General features: G+C 47.2%; 1 protein-coding gene across 3 annotated transcripts in view; it reads left to right on the top strand.

Annotated features, from left to right (window-relative positions):
• The window catches only part of LOC122942572 (protein MTSS 1-like), a 135,044-nt gene that overhangs the window by 55,318 nt on the left and 55,711 nt on the right, over nucleotides 1-24,015 (top strand). For all 3 annotated transcript variants that reach the window (XM_044300231.1, XM_044300230.1, XM_044300232.1), the window contains exon 3: nucleotides 2,554-2,627. In XM_044300231.1, coding sequence (XP_044156166.1) covers nucleotides 2,554-2,627 — 74 coding nt within the window. The remainder of the gene's footprint in view (nucleotides 1-2,553; nucleotides 2,628-24,015) is intronic.

The following is a 24,015-nucleotide window of genomic DNA, read 5'->3' as shown; positions in this document are numbered from 1 at the left end:
TGAGCTGCAGCAGGAAAAACGCACCCCCTCAGCTGCAGCAGAAAAGACGCCCCCTTTTTGATCTGGTTCTAGCTCTGTAAAAGATTTTTATGTACTTATGTACTGTATGATGTCTGATTAAAATTTTTTACATTAGTCATGGAATAACACCTTTTAGGCTCCATTCACACAAACATATTTTGTATCCGTGTCCGGATACAAAATATGTCCTATTTCTGTCCCTTTTGCAATCAAGGATAGGCATTGTTACAATGGATCCGCAAAAAAAAAACTGATGCAACACGGATGTCACAAAGATGTTATCCGTATTTTTTGCGGATCCGCATTTAATTAAAGGGGTTCTCCGGGAATTATGAAAATACTTAGATATTACTTTGTAATAAATATATTCCCAAATACCTTTCATTAGTTATTATGGCTCATTTTGTCTAGGGAGCAATCATTAGGAGAAATAAAATGGCCGCCGTCCTATAAGTACACACAAAACCTGTCCTGTCCTAATCGCACAGGAGGACAAGTTACTTCACAACACTGAGGTAAGGAGCTGCCTCATCCTCCTCTCTGCTCTGCTTGCCATGGATTATGATCCTGAATACAGATGATAAGATCTTCGGCTGAATCTCTGCAAGAATGGAGTTAATGAGGAGAAGACATGAAATACAGAGAGGACAAACAGGACAGACTGGAGCATGGATGTCAAACTCATGGCCCTCCAGATGTATCATTCCCTGATAGCTGTAGTATGCCCAGGCATGATGGGAGTTGTAGTTTTGCAACAGCTGGAGGGCCACGAGTTTGACATCCCTGGACTGGAGACTGCATACAAGAGCTGCTGCTCATTACCTCCACCTCACACTTCATGTCTCCTCATGAACTCCATTCCTACAGAGATTCAGCTGAAGATCATAGTAAAATGTATTCAGGACCATATTCCCTGACAAGCAGAGAGGAGGACGAGGCAGCTCTTTACCTTTAGTGTTGTGATTAGGAAAGGTTTTGTGTGTACTAATAGGGGCTGCAGCCATTTTTTCTCTCCTAATAATTGCTCCCCAGACAAAATGAGCCATTATACCTAATGAAAGGTTTTTTGGGAATCTATTTATAATAAAGTAATATTTAAGTATTTTCATTTTCTTTATTCCCGGAAAACCCCTTTAAATAAAATAAAAAATCCATCTAATGTTTGGCCCTCACTCTTACAATACAGTGGGCACATCAGCTGCCATGAGAACGTGGCTTGTTGTTTTGCGCTTGGTGATACGTCTTCTGGTATTATTTGTGTGTGTGATCCTCTGCCTCTAACACGTACACTCAGAAGAAGACCAGATACGTCTGAGGAGCCCTCGCTGTAAATTCTATCAGTGCTGGTAGAAGATATTTCTTCAGGACGGGGTCTTGTGTTTGTCTCCTGACTGGAACATTTCAGAGTGAGCATGTCATCGCATTATATGGGGTGTCGCCTCCTATCTGTGTAATTATGTGTGCGCGAATATATAATATATTTCTCAATAATTACTGCACCACTTTTGGGGAATACGCACATTTTATCTTCTAACATTCAGAAGTATGTAAAAATGAAAAACTGCCATAGTTGCCCATAGCAACCAATCAGATTCCACCTTTCATTTTTCAGAGCTCATTTGGAAAATGAAAGGTGGAATCTGATTGGTTGCTATGGGTTACTAAGCCAGTTTTCCTTTACACCACTTTTGATAAATCTCCCCCATTGACTTTAATGTGTGTATTCATTTATTCTGTGGGTCCATGGTGACACCACAGAAGCACGCCCTAGTTTTGTGAGTGATTTATGGATCCCTCACGCACATAGTTTATGGGTCTGTGAAAACCAGGGACCATTGGTAGGAACTGCTCTGGAAACCTATTAACAGCCTGGCGGTTTCTGTGGAGAGCAAAAAAAAGAACATGAACTAAACACAAAATCTTCACGATTGAACCAATGACCATCTTGTCACGGATGTCATCACGGACATATGAAAGAGACCTAAATGTTGATTTTGTGCATTCCCTAGTGAAATTTTAGATTAAAGCAGTTGTCCGGGCTTTTCTATTGATGACCTATCATCAGGATAGGTCATCAATATCAGATCGGCGGGATTCCGGGCACAGTGTGTGTGCCGTCTCCCCATACAGCTGATCGGCGGGGGTGCTGGGTGTCAGACCCCCGCTGATGACGTATTCAGAAAATGGGTCATCAGTAGAAAAAGCCCGGACAACCCCTTTAAGATATAAGGAGTATGATTATTATTGTTATTGCCTTTACTAGATTTACATGGCCATCCTTCTTTTCCAGACTCCTGCATGGTATGAGATCCATCTGTAGGTGACATTTTGCAGCGCTGTCATTTTAGCTCTGAGCCAGTTGTATTTTTCTGTTGTGTCTCTGGAAAATTAAGCAATGGCCATTTCCTTGCCAGCGAGCTTCATCTTGGCTCGCCTTCGCCTCCTTGGCCCGGTGCTTGAATTCCGCCTGCTTTGTAATTCCTTGCACACACTAACTGCTGTCTTCTTCTTTTTTTTTTCTGTGTATTTCAGAACCACGACCATTGTAACGGGATCGTTTTTGGACGCTTTTCAGAAAATTGCAGATATGGCTATAAATACCAGAGGTAAATCTCGTGCTCTATTATTTCCACGCAGAATAATAAATTCCTTGTCTGCAATAATTAAAAAATGTGGACTTTGGCCTGTCAGTGGAGTGGGTTGTTCCCCCTGTGATCTGCTGGGATGTTTTTGGACCTGCTAGTCATATTACACTGGATTGGATGATGCCATACTAGTATTTGGGGTATTTCAGTGGCTTTAATATAGAAAATTGATTTGAGGACCTTTAAAGGGGTTTTCTGCTTTCCCCATATTTGATGACCTATCCTCAGGATAGGTCATTAGTATCAGATGGGTGGGGGTCTGACATCCGGCACGATCAGCTGTATGAGGAGGATGCGGGGCTTGTACAAGCGCTGCGTTCTCTTCACTGTTTACCTGCTCCCCGTCGACATTGCAGCTGCAAGCAGCACTTTTTGTCCAGCCGTTATGCCAGATACCATGCTTTCTGGCAGGCTGTCCCTCTACCGGAACAGCCTGCTGGGAGATTTTACTGCATAAGTAATGCTTCTTTTTTTTTTATTTTAGCACATCTTCCCCCTTGTGTTTTTATTATTTTTGTACTTTGCAATGTCTAAGAATATGAATCACAGTTTTAATATTAGACAAATTTACTATTCTGGGGCATAGACCTCTGTAGATTTGAAGTATCATAAATCCTGCACTAGATTTACGCTGGAATTTTGTTTGTGCGCCAAACATTTGTCTGTGTGCCAAAAAATGTCTAGTCTAAGTTTATGCCAACTGCTAGTTGGTAAAGTTTCACTCCAAAAATGTGCCAAAATTTTCATGCCTTTTTTACGCACAGGGGTACATTGAGGCTACGCTCCTTTTTGCACACAAAGCCAGGCCCCCTTGTTGGGTAAGGCATAACATGCTTAGAAAACAGTTAGTAAATGTGATGCAGGCCAGTTTTTGGTGCATTTTCAATAGTAAATCTGTCCCAGGGTGTGTGGTCACCTTTAGGCCTCATGCACACGACCGTTGTGTGCATCCGTGGCCGTTGTGCCGTTTTCATTTTTTTTTCACGGACCTATTGACTTTCAATGGGTCCGTGGAAAAATCGGAAAATGCACCGTTTTGCAGCAGAGACCGTGATCCGTGTATCCTGTCTGTCAAAAAAAATATGACCTGTCCTATTTTTTTGACGGACAACGGTCGTGAAAACTCAGATCTGACAGTATATTCTAACACAGAGGCGTTCCCATGGTGATGGGGACGCTTCTAGTTAGAATATACAACGAACTGTGTACATGACTGCTGCCTGGCAGCACCCGATCTCTTACAGGGGGCCATGATCTGTACAATTAACCCCTCAGGTGCTGCACCTGAAGGAGTTAATTGTGCTATCATAGCCCCCTGTAAGAGATCCGGGGCTGCCAGGCAGCAGGGGGCAGACCCCCCCCCCTCCCTCCCCAGTTTAAATTTCATTGGTGGCCAGTGCACCCCCCCACCCCCTCCCTCTATTGTAATGATAACATTGGTGGCACAGTGTGCGCCCCCCCCCCCCTCCTCCCTCCCTCTATTGTAATAATAGCATTGGTGGCACAGTGTGCGGCCCCCCTCCCTCCCTCTATTGCATTAACATTGGTGGCAGTGTGCGCCCCCCCCCCCCTTCCTCCCTCTATTGTTTTAATACATTGGTGGCAGTGTGCATCCCCCCCCCCCCCTTCCTCCCTCTATTGTTTTAATACATTGGTGGCAGTGTGCGCCCCCCCCCCCCCTTCCTCCATCTATTGCTTTAATACATTGGTGGCAGTGTGCGCCCCCCCCCCACCTTTCCTCCCTTTATTCTTTTAATGCATTGGTGGCAGTGTGCGGCCTCCCCTCTCCCCCCCCCCCGCCCCCAGATCATTGGTGGCAGCGGAGTTCCGATCGGAGTCCCAGTTTAATCGCTGGGGCTCCGATCGGTAACCATGGCAACGAGGACACTACCGCAGTCCTGGTTGACATGGTTACTTAGCCTTAGCAATAGTATAAGATTCATACTTACCTGCTGGCTGCTGCAATGTCTGCGTCCGGCCGGGAGCTCCTCCTACTGGTAAGTGACAGCAATGCGCCGCACAGACCTGTCACTTACCAGTAGGAAGAGCTCCCGGCCGGACACAGAGATCGCAGCAGCCAGGTAAGTATGATGTTTCTACTCCGCTGCCAATGATCGGGGGGGCGGGGGGGGGAAGGGGGGAGGCCTCACACTGCCACCAATGCTATTATTACTATAGAGGGAGGGAGGGGGGGGGGGCGCGCACACTGCCACCAATGCTATTATTACAATAGAGGGGGGGGGGGGGGCGCACACTGCCACTAATGCTATTATTACAATAGAGGGGGGGGGGGGGCGCACACTGCCACTAATGCTATTATTACAATAGAGGGAGGGAGGGAGGGCGCACACTGCTACCAATGCTATTATTACAATAGAGGGAGGGGGGCGGGGGCGCACACTGCCACCAATGCTATTATTACAATAGAGGGAGGGAGGGGGGGCGCACACTGCTACCAATGCTATTATTACAATAGAGGGAGGGAGGGGGGGGGGCGCACACTGCCACCAATGCTATTATTACTATTATTACAATAGAGGGAGGGAGGGGGGCGGGGGCGCACACTGCCACCAATGCTATTATTACAATAGAGGGAGGGAGGGGGGGGGGGCGCACACTGCCACTAATGCTATTATTACAATAGAGGGAGGGAGGGAGGGCGCACACTGCTACCAATGCTATTATTACAATAGAGGGAGGGAGGGGGGGGGGGGCGCACACTGCCACTAATGCTATTATTACAATAGAGGGAGGGGGGCGGGGGCGCACACTGCCACCAATGCTATTATTACAATAGAGGGAGGGAGGGGGGGGGGCGCACACTGCCACTAATGCTATTATTACAATAGAGGGAGGGAGGGAGGGCGCACACTGCTACCAATGCTATTATTACAATAGAGGGAGGGAGGGGGGGGGGCGCACACTGCCACCAATGCTATTATTACAATAGAGGGAGGGAGGGGGGGCGCACACTGCTACCAATGCTATTATTACAATAGAGGGAGGGAGGGGGGGGGGGCGCACACTGCCACCAATGCTATTATTACAATAGAGGGAGGGAGGGGGGCGGGGGCGCACACTGCCACCAATGCTATTATTACAATAGAGGGGTGGGGGGCGCACACTGCCACCAATGCTATTATTACAATAGAGGGAGGGAGGGGGGGGGGCGCACACTGCCACCAATGCTATTATTACAATAGAGGGAGGGAGAGGGGGCGGGGGCGCACACTGCCACCAATGCTATTATTACAATAGAGGGAGGGGGGGCGGGGGCGCACACTGCCACCAATGCTATTATTACAATGGAGGGGGGGGGGGCGCACACTGCCACCAATGCTATTATTACAATAGAGGGAGGGAGGGGGGGCGCACACTGCTACCAATGCTATTATTACAATAGAGGGAGGGAGGGGGGGGGGGCGCACACTGCCACCAATGCTATTATTACAATAGAGGGAGGGAGGGGGGCGGGGGCGCACACTGCCACCAATGCTATTATTACAATAGAGGGGGGGGGGGGCGCACACTGCCACCAATGCTATTATTACAATAGAGGGAGGGAGGGGGGGGGGGGGCGCACACTGCCACCAATGCTATTATTACAATAGAGGGAGGGAGAGGGGGCGGGGGCGCACACTGCCACCAATGCTATTATTACAATAGAGGGAGGGGGGGCGGGGGCGCACACTGCCACCAATGAGTTAAAAACGGGGGGGGGGGGGGGGGGCGGGTCTGCCCCCCTGCTGCCTGGCAGCACCTGCCAGGCAGCAGGGGGCAGTCATGTACACAGTTTTTTTGTATATTCTAACCTGAAGCGTCCCCATCACCATGGGAACGCCTCTGTGTTAGAATATACTGTCGGATCTGAGTTTCACGATGTAGCTCATATCCAACAGTATATTCTAACATAGAGGCGTTCCCATGGTGATGGGGACGCTTCAAGTTAAAATATACCATCGTGTGCATGAGGCCTTAAATGTAGTCTACGGCTCTTGAAAGACTTAACTCTCTCTAATGTACGATGCCGTCTCGTTTATGTACAAGAAGTATAAAGACAAGCAGCGCCGGTCTTGTCTACGTACATCAGCTACTAATTAGCTCTCGCAAGAAGCAGGAAAGGCATTGATGTGGTTGAAGGAAACATTTTGGTTTTCATTTGATGTATCTTGCTTCAGTGTGCTTGTTCCCAATGTGGGACCCATCCAAAGGAGAACCGGTTGTTTTCTATGGCAAAAGCATATAATGCTCTTAAAGGGAACCTGTCATCTGGATTTTGGGTATAGAGCTGAGGACATGGGTTGCTAGATGACCGCTAGCACATCCGCAATACCCAGACCTCATAGCTCTGTGTGCTTTTATTGTGTAAAAAAACAATTTGATACATATGCAAATGAACCTGAGATGAGTCCTGTCCCTGAGATCTGCACCGCAATACAGAGTTCACACGGCGGTGCCCGTGTTTTGCATGGACACAGCGACCATACAGTTGTGTGAATGAGCCCTAACTCCTGGTCCAAGGAACTGGATAAAAATTTCCTCAGAAACGGATATGCTATGGATTGCACCTGTGCTCCCATGGCTTTTCTAGATGCGTCCGGGTCCAGGAACATTCCTATAGTTATGATCGCTGGTATAAGGCTCCCAAGCAACTGTTTTTGTTAGGTTTGCAGTCCACTGATTTATGCTGGCGATGTGGGGCCGCAGAAGGTTCCCTAGGCCATCTCTTTAGGTTTTGTCCTAAAATACAGGAGTTTTGGATAAAAATATAGAAACGTGTTAACACCATTGTTTCTGTTAACATTCGCTTGACCCCGGAATCCGTTCTGTTATTGCTTCCAAATGCCACATGGCATCCTTCCAGAGTGGACCTCGCTGCCCATCTACTCCAGGCCGCGAGATTGGTAATTCCACTAAAATGGTTCAGCAAAGAGGTGCCCACATTTCATCAATGGGTGAATAGGGTGGATCAGATGTGATGACTTGAGATGCTGGCTGGGTGGAAGGAGAGGAAACACTAAGTTCTTGAAATTATGGGGTGCCTGGAAAACGCACCCTGGGTCGATGCCATCATAAGTGGTTATATATCCTGGGATCAAGCCTTTCTTCCCCTCACGTTGCTCTACTAGTCATAGTTTGGCTCTTTTTGACTTATAACTATGTGTGACTTTGACATTGTGGTCAGCGTTTGATTTATTATTTCTTATCTGTAATATTGTGTTGTATTGTCTCTGCCTCATTTTGTTGGACCATATTCATGTTTCCTGTACCCTGAGCTAGAGCCTTGTATGTGTATATGCGTTATTCTTGCAATAAAGAGTTTTGACCCAAAAAACTTATAAATTTGGCTTCTCAATAAAAACAGCGCCGTCCCTGTCTACAGGTTGTGTGTGGTATTGCAGTTTAGCCCTTTTAAAGGTGTTTTTAAGTACTTTTATACTGATGGTCTATCCTCATGGTAGGCCATTATTATCAGATCGATGGATGGAGCTGGTTACTGCAGCAGTGCGCCCATTTAATTGACCAGTAACCATCTCCACCCACTACACCAGGGGTCAGCAACCTTAGGCACTCCAGCTGTTGTGAAAACTACAATTCCCAGCATGCTACATTCATTTCTGTGGGAGTTCTGAGAAGAGCCGAGGAGGTATGCATGCTGGGAGTTGTAGTTTCACAACAGCTGGAGTGCCGGAGGTTGCCTACCCCTGCAGTACACGATGGACGGGGCTTTGTAGTTCCGGCGCCTGAGCTACTCCTACAGCTGATCATTGTGGGTGCGGGATGTTGGACCAAATAAATCTGATATTGAGGATAGACCATCATTATAAAAAATACTGGGAAGCCCCTTAAACTTCCGTGGAGCCGAGCTGCAATACCAGAAACGGCCCATGGACAGATGTGGCGCTGTTTCTGGAAGATGGCAGACATTTTTTCGAATCTTGAATGACCCCTTTAACACTTACTGTCTTTTAAGATGGCGAATGTCATAGGCTCAAACCTGCCATTTATGATTTCCCGTGGTCTCTTGGCACTGTGATTTTCTAGGACATCTCCCTTTATAGGATGTTAAATCTGAGAAGTCTCTTGGTTCTCATCTTCTGGTTTATTATTACACATTAATATGAAAGAGACCTTGATAAAGGATTCCTGGAGATCGGCTGGCCTCTAGGTAACACGAATTGTACTTTTGGGCTGTACCTGCACTTTGATCCTCACACTGAGTTATATGACGGGCATGGGCTATGGGGGGGTCATTCACATTATGTCTGTCCAGCCAGTGAAAAGCTCCTCACCATTCAGATCCAGGACATGGAGGTGTAGCTTGAGGCTCCTAGGCCCAAATGCTAAATGATGTGCCACGTGTCATTGATGATGCCTCCTGTAGCTACACACTTGCATGGATGTGAGGGGTACGCAAAGGTCGCTGCAGTCTTTTCCCATGCTCACGAATGAGCGTATGCTTATATTTAGTCTGTGCGATTTTCCTTTTAGAGATATTTAGAGATAGAACACTGCCAGCCTACCAGTTTTGAAGATTTTAGAGTTGTGTTTTTTTTTTTTTTTTATTGGGGGGGGGGGGGGGGGAGGGGGGGTCTGCTGTTTTTGTGCCATACTTTTTTTTTTGCCCTGCTTGGGAGAAAAAAGCAAGTGCTGGTGTATGTTGCATTGTAATGGTGTTTTTTTTTTTTTTGTAATTATGCTCTACACAGAATGTGACTCTACAAGGAGGTACATACTTTCCTATTAAACACAAGGATACGACAAAAAAGCCATAAAAAAAACACCAGGTTTTCTATGGGCAAAAGCGTCAAAAGAAACGTTACCAAAAATACCAAGTTACACATTTGAGGCATTTTTAGGTCAGAAGAAAAGAAAAACCGCTCAGCACAAAACTGTTTGCAGCACCTGTAAAGAGGCCCTGTAACCTCTCCTCTCAGCTCACCCAATCAGACCAAGTAGTGCATGGAAGAGGATCCCAGGTCACGGGAGTTCGCAAATGTCCAAACAGCGAAAAAAATATAATAATTTCTTCCAGCAGGTAAATAAAAATCAAGCCTTTATTGTCGTTCATTAAAAGCATAGCAAAAAAGTTCAATACAAATGCTTGCGCGTTTCAGACAATAAAACCTATCTTCTTATTGATGGCTTAGAACATGGCTTTTATTGTTCGAAGCGCGTAACAGTCTATATTGAACTTTTTAGATATGTTTTTACAGTGTGATAATAAAGGCTTGATTTTTATTTGGTTTTCTTACTGTTTTATGCCTTATTCTCGTGTCAGTGGTTGTGAGCCAAACACAGGACTGGAGCCTCCACAGACATGAGGTATTAGGGAAAGATCTGCACCTGTTCTGTGTTTAGACCCGCTCCTGGTTTTGGTTCAAAATCACTGATATAAATAACTGACTGAACACTAAGGCCTCTTGCACACACAAGCGTTTTTTTTTCCGTTCCGTTTTTTTTTGCATTCCCTATACAGACCGCATATGAAACTATTCATTTCAACGGATCCGCAAAAAAAAAGGAAGGCACTCCGTATGCATGTCCTATTATTGTCTACATAACGGACAAGGCTAGTACTGTTCTATCAGGGGCCAGCTGTTTTGTTCCGCAAAAAACGGAATGCACACGTATGTAATCCGTATTTTTTGCAGATCCGTTTTTTGCGGACCGCAAAATACTGAAAAAGCCATACGGTCGTGTGCAAGAGGCCTAATGCCTAGTTCACACTTCAGTGTTTGGTCAGTGATTGGCCTCATGCACACGAACGTTGTTTTGGTCCGTATCCGAGCCGCAGTTTTTGGAGCTTGGATGCGGACACATTCACTTCAATGGGGCCGCAAAAGATGCGGACAGCACTCCGTGTGCTGTCCACACTCGTTGCTCCGTTCCGTGGTGCGCAAAAAAATAAAAATAACCTGTCCGGTTTGTGGACAAGAATAGGCAGTTATATTATTGGCTGTCCGTGCCGTTCCGCAAATTGCGGAACGCACGCGGACGCCATCCGTGTTTTGCGGACCACAAAACGCACAACAACCGTGTGCATGTAGCCATTTTCAGCCAAAACAAGGTGCGGATCCAAAACGCAGAACGAGTGCACATCTTTCCCTTGTACCTTATCAATGGAGGCTCCAATCCTGGTTTTGGTTTTAAAAATCACTGATGGAAATCGCTGAAGTGTGGACTAGGCCTGACTGTGTGAATAAGGGCTTATGCACACAAACGTGTTTTTCTTTTTGTCCGATCCGCATTTTTTAGGATTGGCTGCGGACCCATTCACTTCAGTGGGACCGCAAAAGATGCAGACAACACACTGTGTCTTAAGGGTCGGATGTTCCGTTCTCCAAAATGCGGAATGCACACGGCCGATATCCGTGTTTTGCGGATACACAATTTGTGTTCCACGTGAACTCCTTATAATTGTATCTTGTCCATTCCTCTAATATTCCTGCTCGGCGTTTATGAATAAAGGTCTGTCGGGGTGTTACCAGTTGGGGGCGTGTCCTTGCACAGTCCGACAATGGCAGCACTGATTGGATAGTGTCAGACCTCCGATGGGTAACCCCCACTGAAAACAAACAGTAGGTTGCCAGGTAGCGCTGGCAGAGTCTTTCGTGCAGCAGCATTTGAAAGTGTCATCTTGGGCCAGACACAATGGCAGATTCGTGAAGATGACACACCGCGCACAGCAGGATGTGGTGAAGCCCGGTGATTCCTCTGTAATACTAGTGTTGTCATAATATCACGGGGTTGCTCTGGTTACTTGTGTGGGCACATGCCTTCCGAAAATCTGTTAAACCCAAATTGACTTTGGAATATTTTCGATGAATACTCAGACTTTACATTTCAGTACAAGAATGAGGTGTCTTTTTTGCTGCAACAATATCACCATTCTCTTTTTCGCCTGAGATAATGCCTTTTTACTTTTTTCGGGAGATGTTCATATGATAAATGTAGAAAGCGCCTCGTAGATTCCTATAAGGGTTAAAAGGGGTTTTCCCGGATATTGATTACCTATCCTCAGGACAGGTAGTGGCGCTCCAGTTAGCGTTGTGCTAGCACTGTGCAATAAACGGCGCTGTGGGGTATCGTGAGGCGGTCGCAGCTCTCACCAGAGCATCAAAGCCTCCTCAATCTGCTGATCTGTGGTGGTACAGGGTGTCAGACCCCCACCAATCAGATATTGGCAACCTATCCTGAAGATAGGTCATCAATATCTTTAACCATGCCTTTAACCAGCCGTTGCTGCTTTCTGCCCTAGCCGTTTTACAGGCTAGGGCAGCGCTAAAACCCGCCCATCAGTGCTGGTGACGTCACTGGGCTTCCTGGCAGCCCCATGGAGAGCCCGGTACATCACCGGAACTCCAGAAAATGCCTTTGCCCTGCGCGATTTAGCGCAGGGCAAAGGAGAGCATCGGAGCATGTACTGCTCCGATGCTCAAGTCAGGGGGGCTGCCTGGGTGAAAATGGAGGTATGTCCGGGTTCAGCTCTGAACCTGGACAACCCCTTTAAGGTCCGGGGGGCTGAATGTCCAAACCCTGGACTTTACCCACGTCTGGAGGACCGGTCACCTCTCCAGTCTGTGTCAGTAACCGTTTGCGTTCCTTATGTAATAGCAATCATGGAGCTTCTATTCTTATGATTGTGTGTTGTGCTATTCCTCTGTTATTCCTGCTAGAAGTTATGAATAAATTACCAGCAGTTTGCCATGAAGGTCCAGATGGGTGTTACCTTTTGGTTGGTTGATCTCTTCTCCTCTAAACGGGGAAACGCCGAGTGGCTCGTAACGTCTCCTGTGTGACTAGCGCACCAGTCAGACTGTCATACAGAGCTGCCGCGTAATGTGACATTATACATTCATCTACCGGTGACACACGTGCCATGTATGAGAGTAATGTGTGACTACTGGTTTTCATCTAGATTTTTCCCTTTTTTTTTGTCCTGTCAGAAAATAGCTGAGGAGCCTTTTCACGAACCATCTGTTTAGGGTAAAGGCATATTACGCAAGAAGACTCCTCGCGTCTGCTCTTTGACCATTTCCAGCTCCTAAAAACAGTTATTAGCTATTGCTGTCACAACAGGCTCTTCCATATTTTTGTAAAAAATGTTCCTTATTTTGAAGAAGTGGAGGAAGAGAGACATCCTTTTTATACATGGGCTGTCAACCAGTATAGAAAGTGTTAAACTTCCCACAGAGTTTTACCTAAAGGGGCCTTTAGGTAAAACTCTATCGCTAACAAGCCATCATAGGAACGCTGGTTAGCGATAATCTGCCGTTGTAAAGATGCTGTCAATTACCCGATGAACAAGCAAAACGCTCATTCATCGGGTGATGGGATTGTTGGTGCGGTCACCTAAGGGTTTTTTAATGGCTGTCACACGGCTGCTTTCTGAACCATTGCAGTATATGGGGCTATTCACGTGGCAGTTTTTTTTTTTAATGGCCAGTGAATAGCAACCGACAAAAAATAGAACATGTTCCTGTTCTGGCTGTTTTCACGGCCAGATGAACCCCATTGAAATCAATGGGACCGTTTTTAACAACTTTTAGACAGGAATGCACCCGTCTAACGGCCATTAATAATGGGTACACTAGTGCAAAATGGCCTTTTTAGGGGTTAAAAAATGTACTCGCCTCTTTCACTTGAAAGCACAGAGGCAGCTGTTCTCCTCTTGATGATGAGGGATCTGCACTCAAGCATGATGACGTCGCCACACAGTCATGCTGGGAGCCCGTGGTGACATCATCACGATTGAGCGCAGGTCCTTGAGTATTAAGAGAGGAGCAACTGCCTCTGCGCGTGGAAGTCAGTAGAGTTCAGTGGGGTTTTTTAACTTTTTTTGCCTAAAAAAAAACAAAAAAAACATTATTACATCTGTGGGGGGCATTATTACTGTTGAGGGCCACAATGGAAGACATTACTGCTGGGGGACACTATTACTGTTGAGGGCCACAATGGAAGACATTACTGCTGGGGGACACGATTACTATTGGGGGGACACTAGGGGTGACACTATGCGCTACTATGAGGGACATAATTACTGCTGAGGTCCACTATGGGGACATTATTACTGGGGGGGGGGGGGCTGAGGGACATTATTATTGCTAAGGGCCACAGTGGAGAACATCATTACTGCTGGGGGACATTATTACTGATGGGGGGCCATTATGGGGTACATTATTGCTGGGGGGGGCACTATTAGGGACATTATTACTGCTGGGGGCCACTATGGGGGGCATTATTACTGCTGGGGGCCACTATGGGGGGGTCATTATTACTGCTGGGGTCCACTATGGGGGACATTATTACTGCTGGGGTCCACTATGGGGGGACATTCTTACTGATGAGGGCCACTATGGGGACATTCTTACTGATGGGGCCACTATGGGGGACATTCTTACTGATGGGGGCCACTATGGGGGACATTCTTACTGATGGGGGCCACTATGGGGGACATTCTTACTGATGGGGGCCACTATGGGGGACATTCTTACTGATGGGGGCCACTATGGGGGACATTCTTACTGATGGGGGCCACTATGGGGGACATTCTTACTGATGGGGGCCACTATGGGGGACATTCTTACTGATGGGGGCCACTATGGGGGACATTCTTACTGATGGGGGACATTCTTACTGATGGGGGCCACTATGGGGGACATTCTTACTGATGGGGGCCACTATGGGGGACATTCTTACTGATGGGGGCCACTATGGGGGACATTCTTACTGATGGGGGCCACTATGGGGGACATTCTTACTGATGGGGGGCCACTATGGGGGACATTCTTACTGATGGGGGCCACTATGGGGGACATTCTTACTGATGGGGGCCACTATGGGGGACACTCTTACTGATGGGGGCCACTATGGGGGACACTATGGGGGACATTCTTACTGCTGGGGGACACTATGGGGGACATTCTTACTGCTGGGGGACACTATGGGGGACATTATTACTCCTGGGGGACACTATGGGGGACATTATTACTCCTGGGGGACACTATGGGGGACATTACTGCTTGGGGACATTATTACTCCTGGGGGACACTATGGAAATCCTAGAGAACCTCTCCACTATCTTACATTGAGTGTTTGATGTAGTTGGAGCTCAGTAAGCGCCAGAAGTTCACCACGGCCCAGCCAGGAGCGGTGATGGATGACTGGCGAGACCACGGATTTATTGCATTTCATTCATGTTTTTTCAGCTCTCCTTCTTTTGCGTGTTTGTCTTTCATTGGTATAAAAGGCCCTTACATAGCACCCACCGTCTTGTTTGGTCTATTGGTTAATGGGGGGTTTCAGTTTTCCTTTGAGACCCAGGCCCCCCTTTCTCTGATTGCCCTGGTAAATAATGTACAATAACAACCAGCGGAAAACAGGTTCAACAATTGTGGCCGATCGTCTGACCAGGAGGAGAAAAATGTGTCTGGGGGTAGCCAAACACACAAAGTAATTGTGGCTTCTCCGTAAGGGCCAGTGCTAGACCTCTGTCATCTATAAGCACTGTGTATTTAGGACCTAAAATTAGTAGGCAGGTGGCAGGACCGGACCCTGCCCCCATATGTAATCGCTCCAGCACATTCTCTGCTGCGCTGTCTGAAGTTCAGACATCACAACCGTCTGCATATCAATGTGCTTTTTCTTGGAGCCGTTCACTTGTCTTCGGAAACGTGCAAAATATCTTTTTCTTTATCCCAAGGAATGCAGCATATGAAATTTGGTATGGGTGTCCCACCGCATTCTGCTTCCATGTATTTTCTCCTCTTCTAGAATTCACAACACGTGGCAATCTACAGCACAAGGGGCCTAGTCATCTGTTTATCATTCAAAGTCCTCACCGGTGGTAAAAGGTGACTAAGAGACCTGACCCTGCAATTTAAGAACAACTAGTCATTTTAATACAGTCCTTGCAGGCTTTCTGTCGAGGTGCACAACGGCAGCGGATGACACCCGGCTTCTGGAGTTTTTATGTGCCGCGGGACAGATCTATAAACCACGATGTTTCAGGACGGCCTACGTTTTATGAGCACGACTTCCTGTTTTGGAAGAGTTTATTTTATCAGGCTGCATAACTAGAATTATGAGGCAGGTGCACTGTAAAGAAGGACATCTTATAGATGTCCCTCAGGAAGCTCTCTTGATGCACAGACAAGGGTCTCAAAACGCACCCCACCAAATGTCCATTTCCCCACTGGTCAATTTCTTATTTATAATGCATACCCCCCTTTTCCCCCACTGGTGGAACCCTAGGTGGCCACCTTCTCCTCCCGCCCATCGGGGTCAATTAGGGCTAAACTAGTGGGCACTCTTCTACAGGAATTAGCTTGCTGGGCAGGGCAGTGTGATGGTAACCCTGTATGCTTGTATAGAATTTTTGCATCTTGGCAGAAGAGGAAAACGGAAATTCTTATTTCTTGTCCAAGTTTTGAGTTTTGGCAGCAAAGCTCTCCTAGAAGAATTCCTATTGAAAGTGAATAGGACTGGCAGCAAGCGGAGGCACCTTGGTCTCTTCATTGTGCTGATCAGTGGGGAAGTCAGACTACCACTGACCAAACTATTCATGGTCTATACTGAAGGTCCTTTTGCATGGCTGATAATAGTAATAATTATCTATCCATAAATTAAGGCTGATATAGCATGTCGATCAGCACTCGTCTATGTCATAGACATGCTGATCGACATGCTATATCAGCCTCATTTATGGATAGATAGTGATGCCCAACCTGCGGCCATCCAGCTGTTGTAAAACTACAACTCCCACCATGCCCTGCTGTAGGCTGATAGCTGTATGGGCTATGGATTGCAGGTTGGGCATCCCTGGTCTATGACATTTAAATGGAGCTGTCATCGTACTGTATGGGGATGATCCCCCCCCCCCCCCAGTCGGCTGATTGCTGTGCATGTTTAGACAGGTCAGATATTGGGAGCACATTTGTCAGGGCGATGATCAAAATGACCTTAAAGGGGCATTCTGGTAATTTCCACCGGAATCCTGTAGGAAATAGCCGAGCGCTTGACTCTATCTCTGGCATTCTCATAGAGATGAATGGAGCACCAACCCATGTGCTCGACCTGCCGCTCCGCTCATTTCAGGGTGCTCCTTCTAATCATCGGTTGGTAGAACCTTCAATGATCTGTGGATGGGGGATTACTTGAAATTGCCAAAATACCCCTTTAAGGGCTCTTTCAGATGGCCGTATGCTGTCCGCAAAAATGAGGATTCGTTCAGCATTTGCGGACCCATGGACTTCAATGGGGCCACGTCCTAATTTTCACTGCCAAGTATAGGACCTGTTTTATTTGTTTTGCGGAGCCGTAGAACGGAAGAAAAAGGCCCCATAGGAGTGAATAGGTCTGCATCTAATCCGCAAAAAAAATAGGATCCGCATTTTTGTGGACAGCATACGGCCATCTAAATGAGCCCGAAAGTTCTTGTGTTAGATCTGCTCAGAATGAATACCCCTACCATGCAGTCATGGAGGAGGCCACTTTTGGTGTTTGATTTACTACAGCAGGAGCTCAGCTATGTGCATATGAGCGGCCTGTGTTACTTATTAGCTTTACTGGAGCAAAGGGGCTGTGATGTTTGACTTTTAACATGATGGCATTCCTGCTTGTACATGCATGTGATCTTTTATTTTTTGTGTGCATATTTTGTGAAGTCTTAAAAACCTGGTCGCAGGCCTAAGCAGAGCTTATTGACCCATCTTGATCACACGTGTGAATACAGCCACTAAATAGCAGCAGACAAAAAAAGTATGATTTTTATTTTTTTTCCCCAATGGTTGCTTTCTCTAAGGCCTCATGCACACTACCGTTGTGTGTTTTGCGGTCCTTAAATTGCGGATCTGCAAAACACGGACGGCGGACAAGAAGAATAGTACAGGTTATATGTTTTTTGCACGGAATGGAACAACGGATGCAGAAAGCACACTGAAGTGAATGGGTCCGCATCCGAGCTGCAGTATTTGCGGACCAAAACAACGGTTGTGTGCATGAGGCCTAAAGCCGTGAAATATCACAGTTGGCCACAGATCCAGATATCTTTATCAGCTTGGGACATGAATCCATTTTTAGCGCTGAGTGTAAATGACACTTCTGCTTGTCCACAAGCTGAATAATTATTTTCCCCATAATATGACTACGCCCTTTGTCTCAAGGTAGGAATGATCTTCCAGCCCGCAACGTTTTGCTTACCTCAGGCCCTGCAGTGCAGAATTAACTGCTTTCTTCCTCCAGAGAGGAACATCCAGACCACATTATTTAATCATCATCATCATCAACCCACTCCTCTGTATAGAGAATTAAGACCTCCATATACATTAGTGTATTGCCGACGAACCCCCTGAGAATAGTTCAGCAGCTGACACCCTTATGTGTGAGGGGATCTCCCAACTCATCCCCTTTCAGATGGTGTTGAGATAAAGAAGGATCAGGCAGAATGAAAATTTTCGCCTGATCCTTGTGTTCTCCCAGGAGATAAGCCTCCTCCAGGACTGACTGGCGTTTTTCTCTCACAATTAATTACACATACATGTTTGGTATGGCGAAATGTGTATGTGTATGAGGGAGTCAGGAGAGATAGCTGCCGGCCATACCAAACATGTATGTGCTTGAGGGAGTCAGGAGAGATTGCTGCCGGCCATACCAAATATGTATGTGTATGAGGGAGTCAGGAGAGATGGCTGCCGGCCATACCAAACATGTATGTGTATGAGGCAGTCAGGAGAGATGGCTGCCGGCCATACCAAATATGTATGTGTATGAGGGAGTCAGGAGAGATAGCTGCCGGCCATACCAAACATGTATGTGCTTGAGGGAGTCAGGAGAGATTGCTGCCGGCCATACCAAATATGTATGTGTATGAGGGAGTCAGGAGAGATAGCTGCCGGCCATACCAAACATGTATGTGCTTGAGGGAGTCAGGAGAGATTGCTGCCGGCCATACCAAATATGTATGTGTATGAGGCAGTCAGGAGAGATAGCTGCCGGCTATACCAAACATGTATGTGCTTGAGGGAGTCAGGAGAGATAGCTGCCGGCCATACCAAACATGTATGTGTATGAGGGAGTCAGGAGAGATGGCTGCCGGCCATACCAAATATGTATGTGTATGAGGGAGTCAGGAGAGATGGCTGCCGGCCATACCAAACATGTATGTGTATGAGGCAGTCAGGAGAGATGGCTGCCGGCCATACCAAATATGTATGTGTATGAGGCAGTCAGGAGAGATAGCTGCCGGCCATACCAAACATGTATGTGTATGAGGCAGTCAGGAGAGATGGCTGCCGGCCATACCAAATATGTATGTGTATGAGGGAGTCAGGAGAGATGGCTGCCGGCTATACCAAACATGTATGTGTATGAGGGAGTCAGGAGAGATGGCTGCTGGCTATACCAAACATGTATTTGCTTGAGGGAGTCAGGATAGATAGCTGCCGGCCATACCAAACATGTATGTGTATGAGGGAGTCAGGAGAGATAGCTGCCGGCCATACCAAACATGTATGTGCTTGAGGGAGTCAGGAGAGATAGCTGCCGGCCATACCAAATATGTATGAGGGAGTCAGGAGAGATAGCTGCCGGCCATACCAAACATGTATGTGTATGAGGGAGTCAGGAGAGATAGCTGCCGGCCATACCAAACATGTATGTGCTTGAGGGAGTCAGGAGAGATAGCTGCCGGCCATACCAAACATGTATGTGTATGAGGGAGTCAGGAGAGATAGCTGCCGGCCCTACCAAATAATGTATGAGGGAGTCAGGAGAGATAGCTGCCGGCCCTACCAAATAATGTATGAGGGAGTCAGGAGCGATAACTGCCGGCCATACCAAACATGTATGTGTATGAGGGAGTCAGGAGAGATGGCTGCCGGCTATACCAAACATGTATGTGTATGAGGGAGTCAGGAGAGATAGCTGCCGGCCCTACCAAATAATGTATGAGGGAGTCAGGAGAGATAGCTGCCGGCCCTACCAAATAATGTATGAGGGAGTCAGGAGCGATAACTGCCGGCCATACCAAACATGTATGTGTATGAGGGAGTCCGGAGAGATGGCTGCCGGCTATACCAAACATGTATGTGTATGAGGGAGTCAGGAGAGATAGCTGCCGGCCATACCAAACATGTATGTGTATGAGGGAGTCAGGAGAGATAGCTGCCGGCCCTACCAAATAATGTATGAGGGAGTCAGGAGAGATAGCTGCCGGCCCTACCAAATAATGTATGAGGGAGTCAGGAGAGATAACTGCCGGCCATACCAAACATGTATGTGTATGAGGGAGTCAGGAGAGATGGCTGCCGGTTATACCAAACATGTATGTGTATGAGGGAGTCAGGAGAGATAGCTGCCGGCCATACCAAATAATGTATGAGGGAGTCAGGAGAGATAGCTGCCGGCCATACCAAACATGTATGTGCTTGAGGGAGTCAGGAGAGATAGCTGCCGGCCATACCAAACATGTATGTGTATGAGGGAGTCAGGAGAGATAGCTGCCGGCCCTACCAAATAATGTATGAGGGAGTCAGGAGAGATAGCTGCCAGCCCTACCAAATAATGTATGAGGGAGTCAGGAGAGATAACTGCCGGCCATACCAAACATGTATGTGTATGAGGGAGTCAGGAGAGATAGCTGCCGGCCCTACCAAATAATGTATGAGGGAGTCAGGAGAGATAGCTGCCGGCCCTACCAAATAATGTATGAGGGAGTCAGGAGAGATAACTGCCGGCCATACCAAACATGTATGTGTATGAGGGAGTCAGGAGAGATGGCTGCCGGCTATACCAAACATGTATGTGTATGAGGGAGTCAGGAGAGATAGCTGCCGGCCATACCAAACATGTATGTGTATGAGGGAGTCAGGAGAGATAGCTGCCGGCCCTACCAAATAATGTATGAGGGAGTCAGGAGAGATAGCTGCCGGCCCTACCAAATAATGTATGAGGGAGTCAGGAGAGATAACTGCCGGCCATACCAAACATGTATGTGTATGAGGGAGTCAGGAGAGATGGCTGCCGGCTATACCAAACATGTATGTGTATGAGGGAGTCAGGAGAGATAGCTGCCGGCCATACCAAACATGTATGTGCTTGAGGGAGTCAGGAGAGATAGCTGCCGGCCATACCAAACATGTATGTGTATGAGGGAGTCAGGAGAGATAGCTGCCGGCCCTACCAAATAATGTATGAGGGAGTCAGGAGAGATAGCTGCCGGCCCTACCAAATAATGTATGAGGGAGTCAGGAGAGATAACTGCCGGCCATACCAAACATGTATGTGTATGAGGGAGTCAGGAGAGATGGCTGCCGGCTATACCAAACATGTATGTGTATGAGGGAGTCAGGAGAGATAGCTGCCGGCCCTACCAAATATGTATGAGGGAGTCAGGAGAGATAGCTGCCAGCCATACCAAATAATGTATGAGGGAGTCAGGAGAGATAGCTGCCAGCCATACCAAACATGTATGTGTATGAGGGAGTCAGGAGAGATAGCTGCCGGCCCTACCAAATAATGTATGAGGGAGTCAGGAGAGATAGCTGCCGGCCCTACCAAATAATGTATGAGGGAGTCAGGAGAGATAACTGCCGGCCATACCAAACATGTATGTGTATGAGGGAGTCAGGAGAGATGGCTGCCGGTTATACCAAACATGTATGTGTATGAGGGAGTCAGGAGAGATAGCTGCCGGCCATACCAAACATGTATGTGCTTGAGGGAGTCAGGAGAGATAGCTGCCGGCCATACCAAACATGTATGTGTATGAGGGAGTCAGGAGAGATAGCTGCCGGCCCTACCAAATAATGTATGAGGGAGTCAGGAGAGATAGCTGCCGGCCCTACCAAATAATGTATGAGGGAGTCAGGAGAGATAACTGCCGGCCATACCAAACATGTATGTGTATGAGGGAGTCAGGAGAGATAGCTGCCGGCCCTACCAAATAATGTATGAGGGAGTCAGGAGAGATAGCTGCCGGCCCTACCAAATAATGTATGAGGGAGTCAGGAGAGATAACTGCCGGCCATACCAAACATGTATGTGTATGAGGGAGTCAGGAGAGATGGCTGCCGGCCATACCAAACATGTATGTGTATGAGGGAGTCAGGAGAGATAGCTGCCGGCCCTACCAAATAATGTATGAGGGAGTCAGGAGAGATAGCTGCCGGCCCTACCAAATAATGTATGAGGGAGTCAGGAGAGATAACTGCCGGCCATACCAAACATGTATGTGTATGAGGGAGTCAGGAGAGATGGCTTCCGGCTATACCAAACATGTATGTGTATGAGGGAGTCAGGAGAGATAGCTGCCGGCCATACCAAACATGTATGTGCTTGAGGGAGTCAGGAGAGATAGCTGCCGGCCATACCAAACATGTATGTGTATGAGGGAGTCAGGAGAGATAGCTGCCGGCCCTACCAAATAATGTATGAGGGAGTCAGGAGAGATAGCTGTCGGCCCTACCAAATAATGTATGAGGGAGTCAGGAGAGATAACTGCCGGCCATACCAAACATGTATGTGTATGAGGGAGTCAGGAGAGATGGCTGCCGGCTATACCAAACATGTATGTGTATGAGGGAGTCAGGAGAGATAGCTGCCGGCCCTACCAAATATGTATGAGGGAGTCAGGAGAGATAGCTGCCAGCCATACCAAATAATGTATGAGGGAGTCAGGAGAGATAGCTGCCAGCCATACCAAACATGTATGTGTATGAGGGAGTCAGGAGAGATGGCTGCCGGCTATACCAAACATGTATGTGTATGAGGGAGTCAGGAGAGATAGCTGCCAGCCATACCAAACATGTATGTGTATGAGGGAGTCAGGAGAGATGGCTGCCAGCCATACCAAACATGTATGTGTATGAGGGAGTCAGGAGAGATGGCTGCCGGCCATACCAAACATGTATGTGTATGAGGGAGTCAGGAGAGATGGCTGCCGGCCTACAGCTATTAATTGTGTATTGGTGCCTGTTCTCCCTCTGATGGGTCCTCTAATCCAGGTGTTTTGACCTCATTCTCCAGGGGAACTCTCAACAAATTTCCAAACCAAGGAACGAAAGTTTTCCATATCGCTATGTTTCCTAGTTTTTTATAGGTTTTTTTCCTTTTAAGTTTGGCCATTGGTTATCTCATGTGAATGGCCAGCTTTAGGCCTTCTGCACACGACCATATCAGTTTTGCAGTCCGCAAATTGTGATCCGTGTGCTTCCAGCACTTTTCGCGGGCCCCACTGGATAAATGCCTATTCTTGTCTGGATAACGGACAGGACTAGGACGTGCTGTACGCTCTTTCTTTCCAAACAGTGGCAGACAATACAGGGGCACACCCTGCTGACCAGGACCAGTTTTATGGTAACACCCATTTGTCAGTCTACGTTTGCATGTTCAGGAGGAACACCAGGACCTGGACTGTTTTAGTAACTACTATTCTCTATGGGATAATAATGCCGGGGCATCTATTCTTATAAGCCGGCTTTCACACTGAGCCAAAACCAGGTGTGGCACAGAACGGATGTAGATCTTTCCCTTATACCTTATCTCTGGGGGGCTCCAATCCTGGTTTTGGCTCACAATCACTGATGGAAAGTCACTGACCAAAGACTGAAAGTGGGAAAGTGGCCTTATAAGAATGGATACCCCAACGTTTCTATTCCATAGGGCAGAGATTGGCAACCTTCAGCACTCCAGCTGCTGTGCAACTACAACTCCCAGCATGCACGTTTACTCAGCTGTTCTTGTAACTCCCATAGAAAGGAAAAGTGGATTCTGGGAGCTGGAGTGTCGGGGGTTCCTGATCCCTGCCATAGTTACTAAAACAGACCTGTCAGGAGAGGGGGCAGATCTTCTTTGATTGCAGTAGAGATGAGAGAATCAGCTTCGGATGAGACATCCAAAGTCGATTCGCATAAAACTTCGTTCCAATACTATACGGAGCAGGTACCTTGGAACCGAACCCGAGTTTGGGAAATGTTTTTTTTTTTTTTTAAGTAGAAATTCATTTTATGAAGTTATTGGGCAAAGTTTCGCTAGACTTGCAAAGTAATAACTTCGGCTCATAGGAGCCAATACATTCTAATACGGTACGGAGATCCTGCTCCATACAGTATTGGAACAAAGTTTTATGCAAATCGACTTTGGATGTTTAATCCAAAGTCTATTCGCTTATCCCTAATTGCCAGTTAACGGGTCCTCTGAGACACGCCCCAGCGGTGTGCCCTCCTCTCCGTGTCTGATATGGAAGGCCGTTCTGCCTATGGTGCGTCTGTACGAGATTTTTTTATTTTCTAATATAGCTCGAAATACGTTCTAAGGCCTCATGCACACGGCCGTTGTTTTGGTCCGC

Source organism: Bufo gargarizans, chromosome 6 (genome assembly GCF_014858855.1).
Source record: "Bufo gargarizans isolate SCDJY-AF-19 chromosome 6, ASM1485885v1, whole genome shotgun sequence".
Taxonomy (NCBI): Eukaryota; Metazoa; Chordata; class Amphibia; order Anura; family Bufonidae; genus Bufo; species Bufo gargarizans.
Note: the sequence above shows the minus strand (reverse complement) of the source record. Positions and strands in the feature narration are given on the sequence as shown.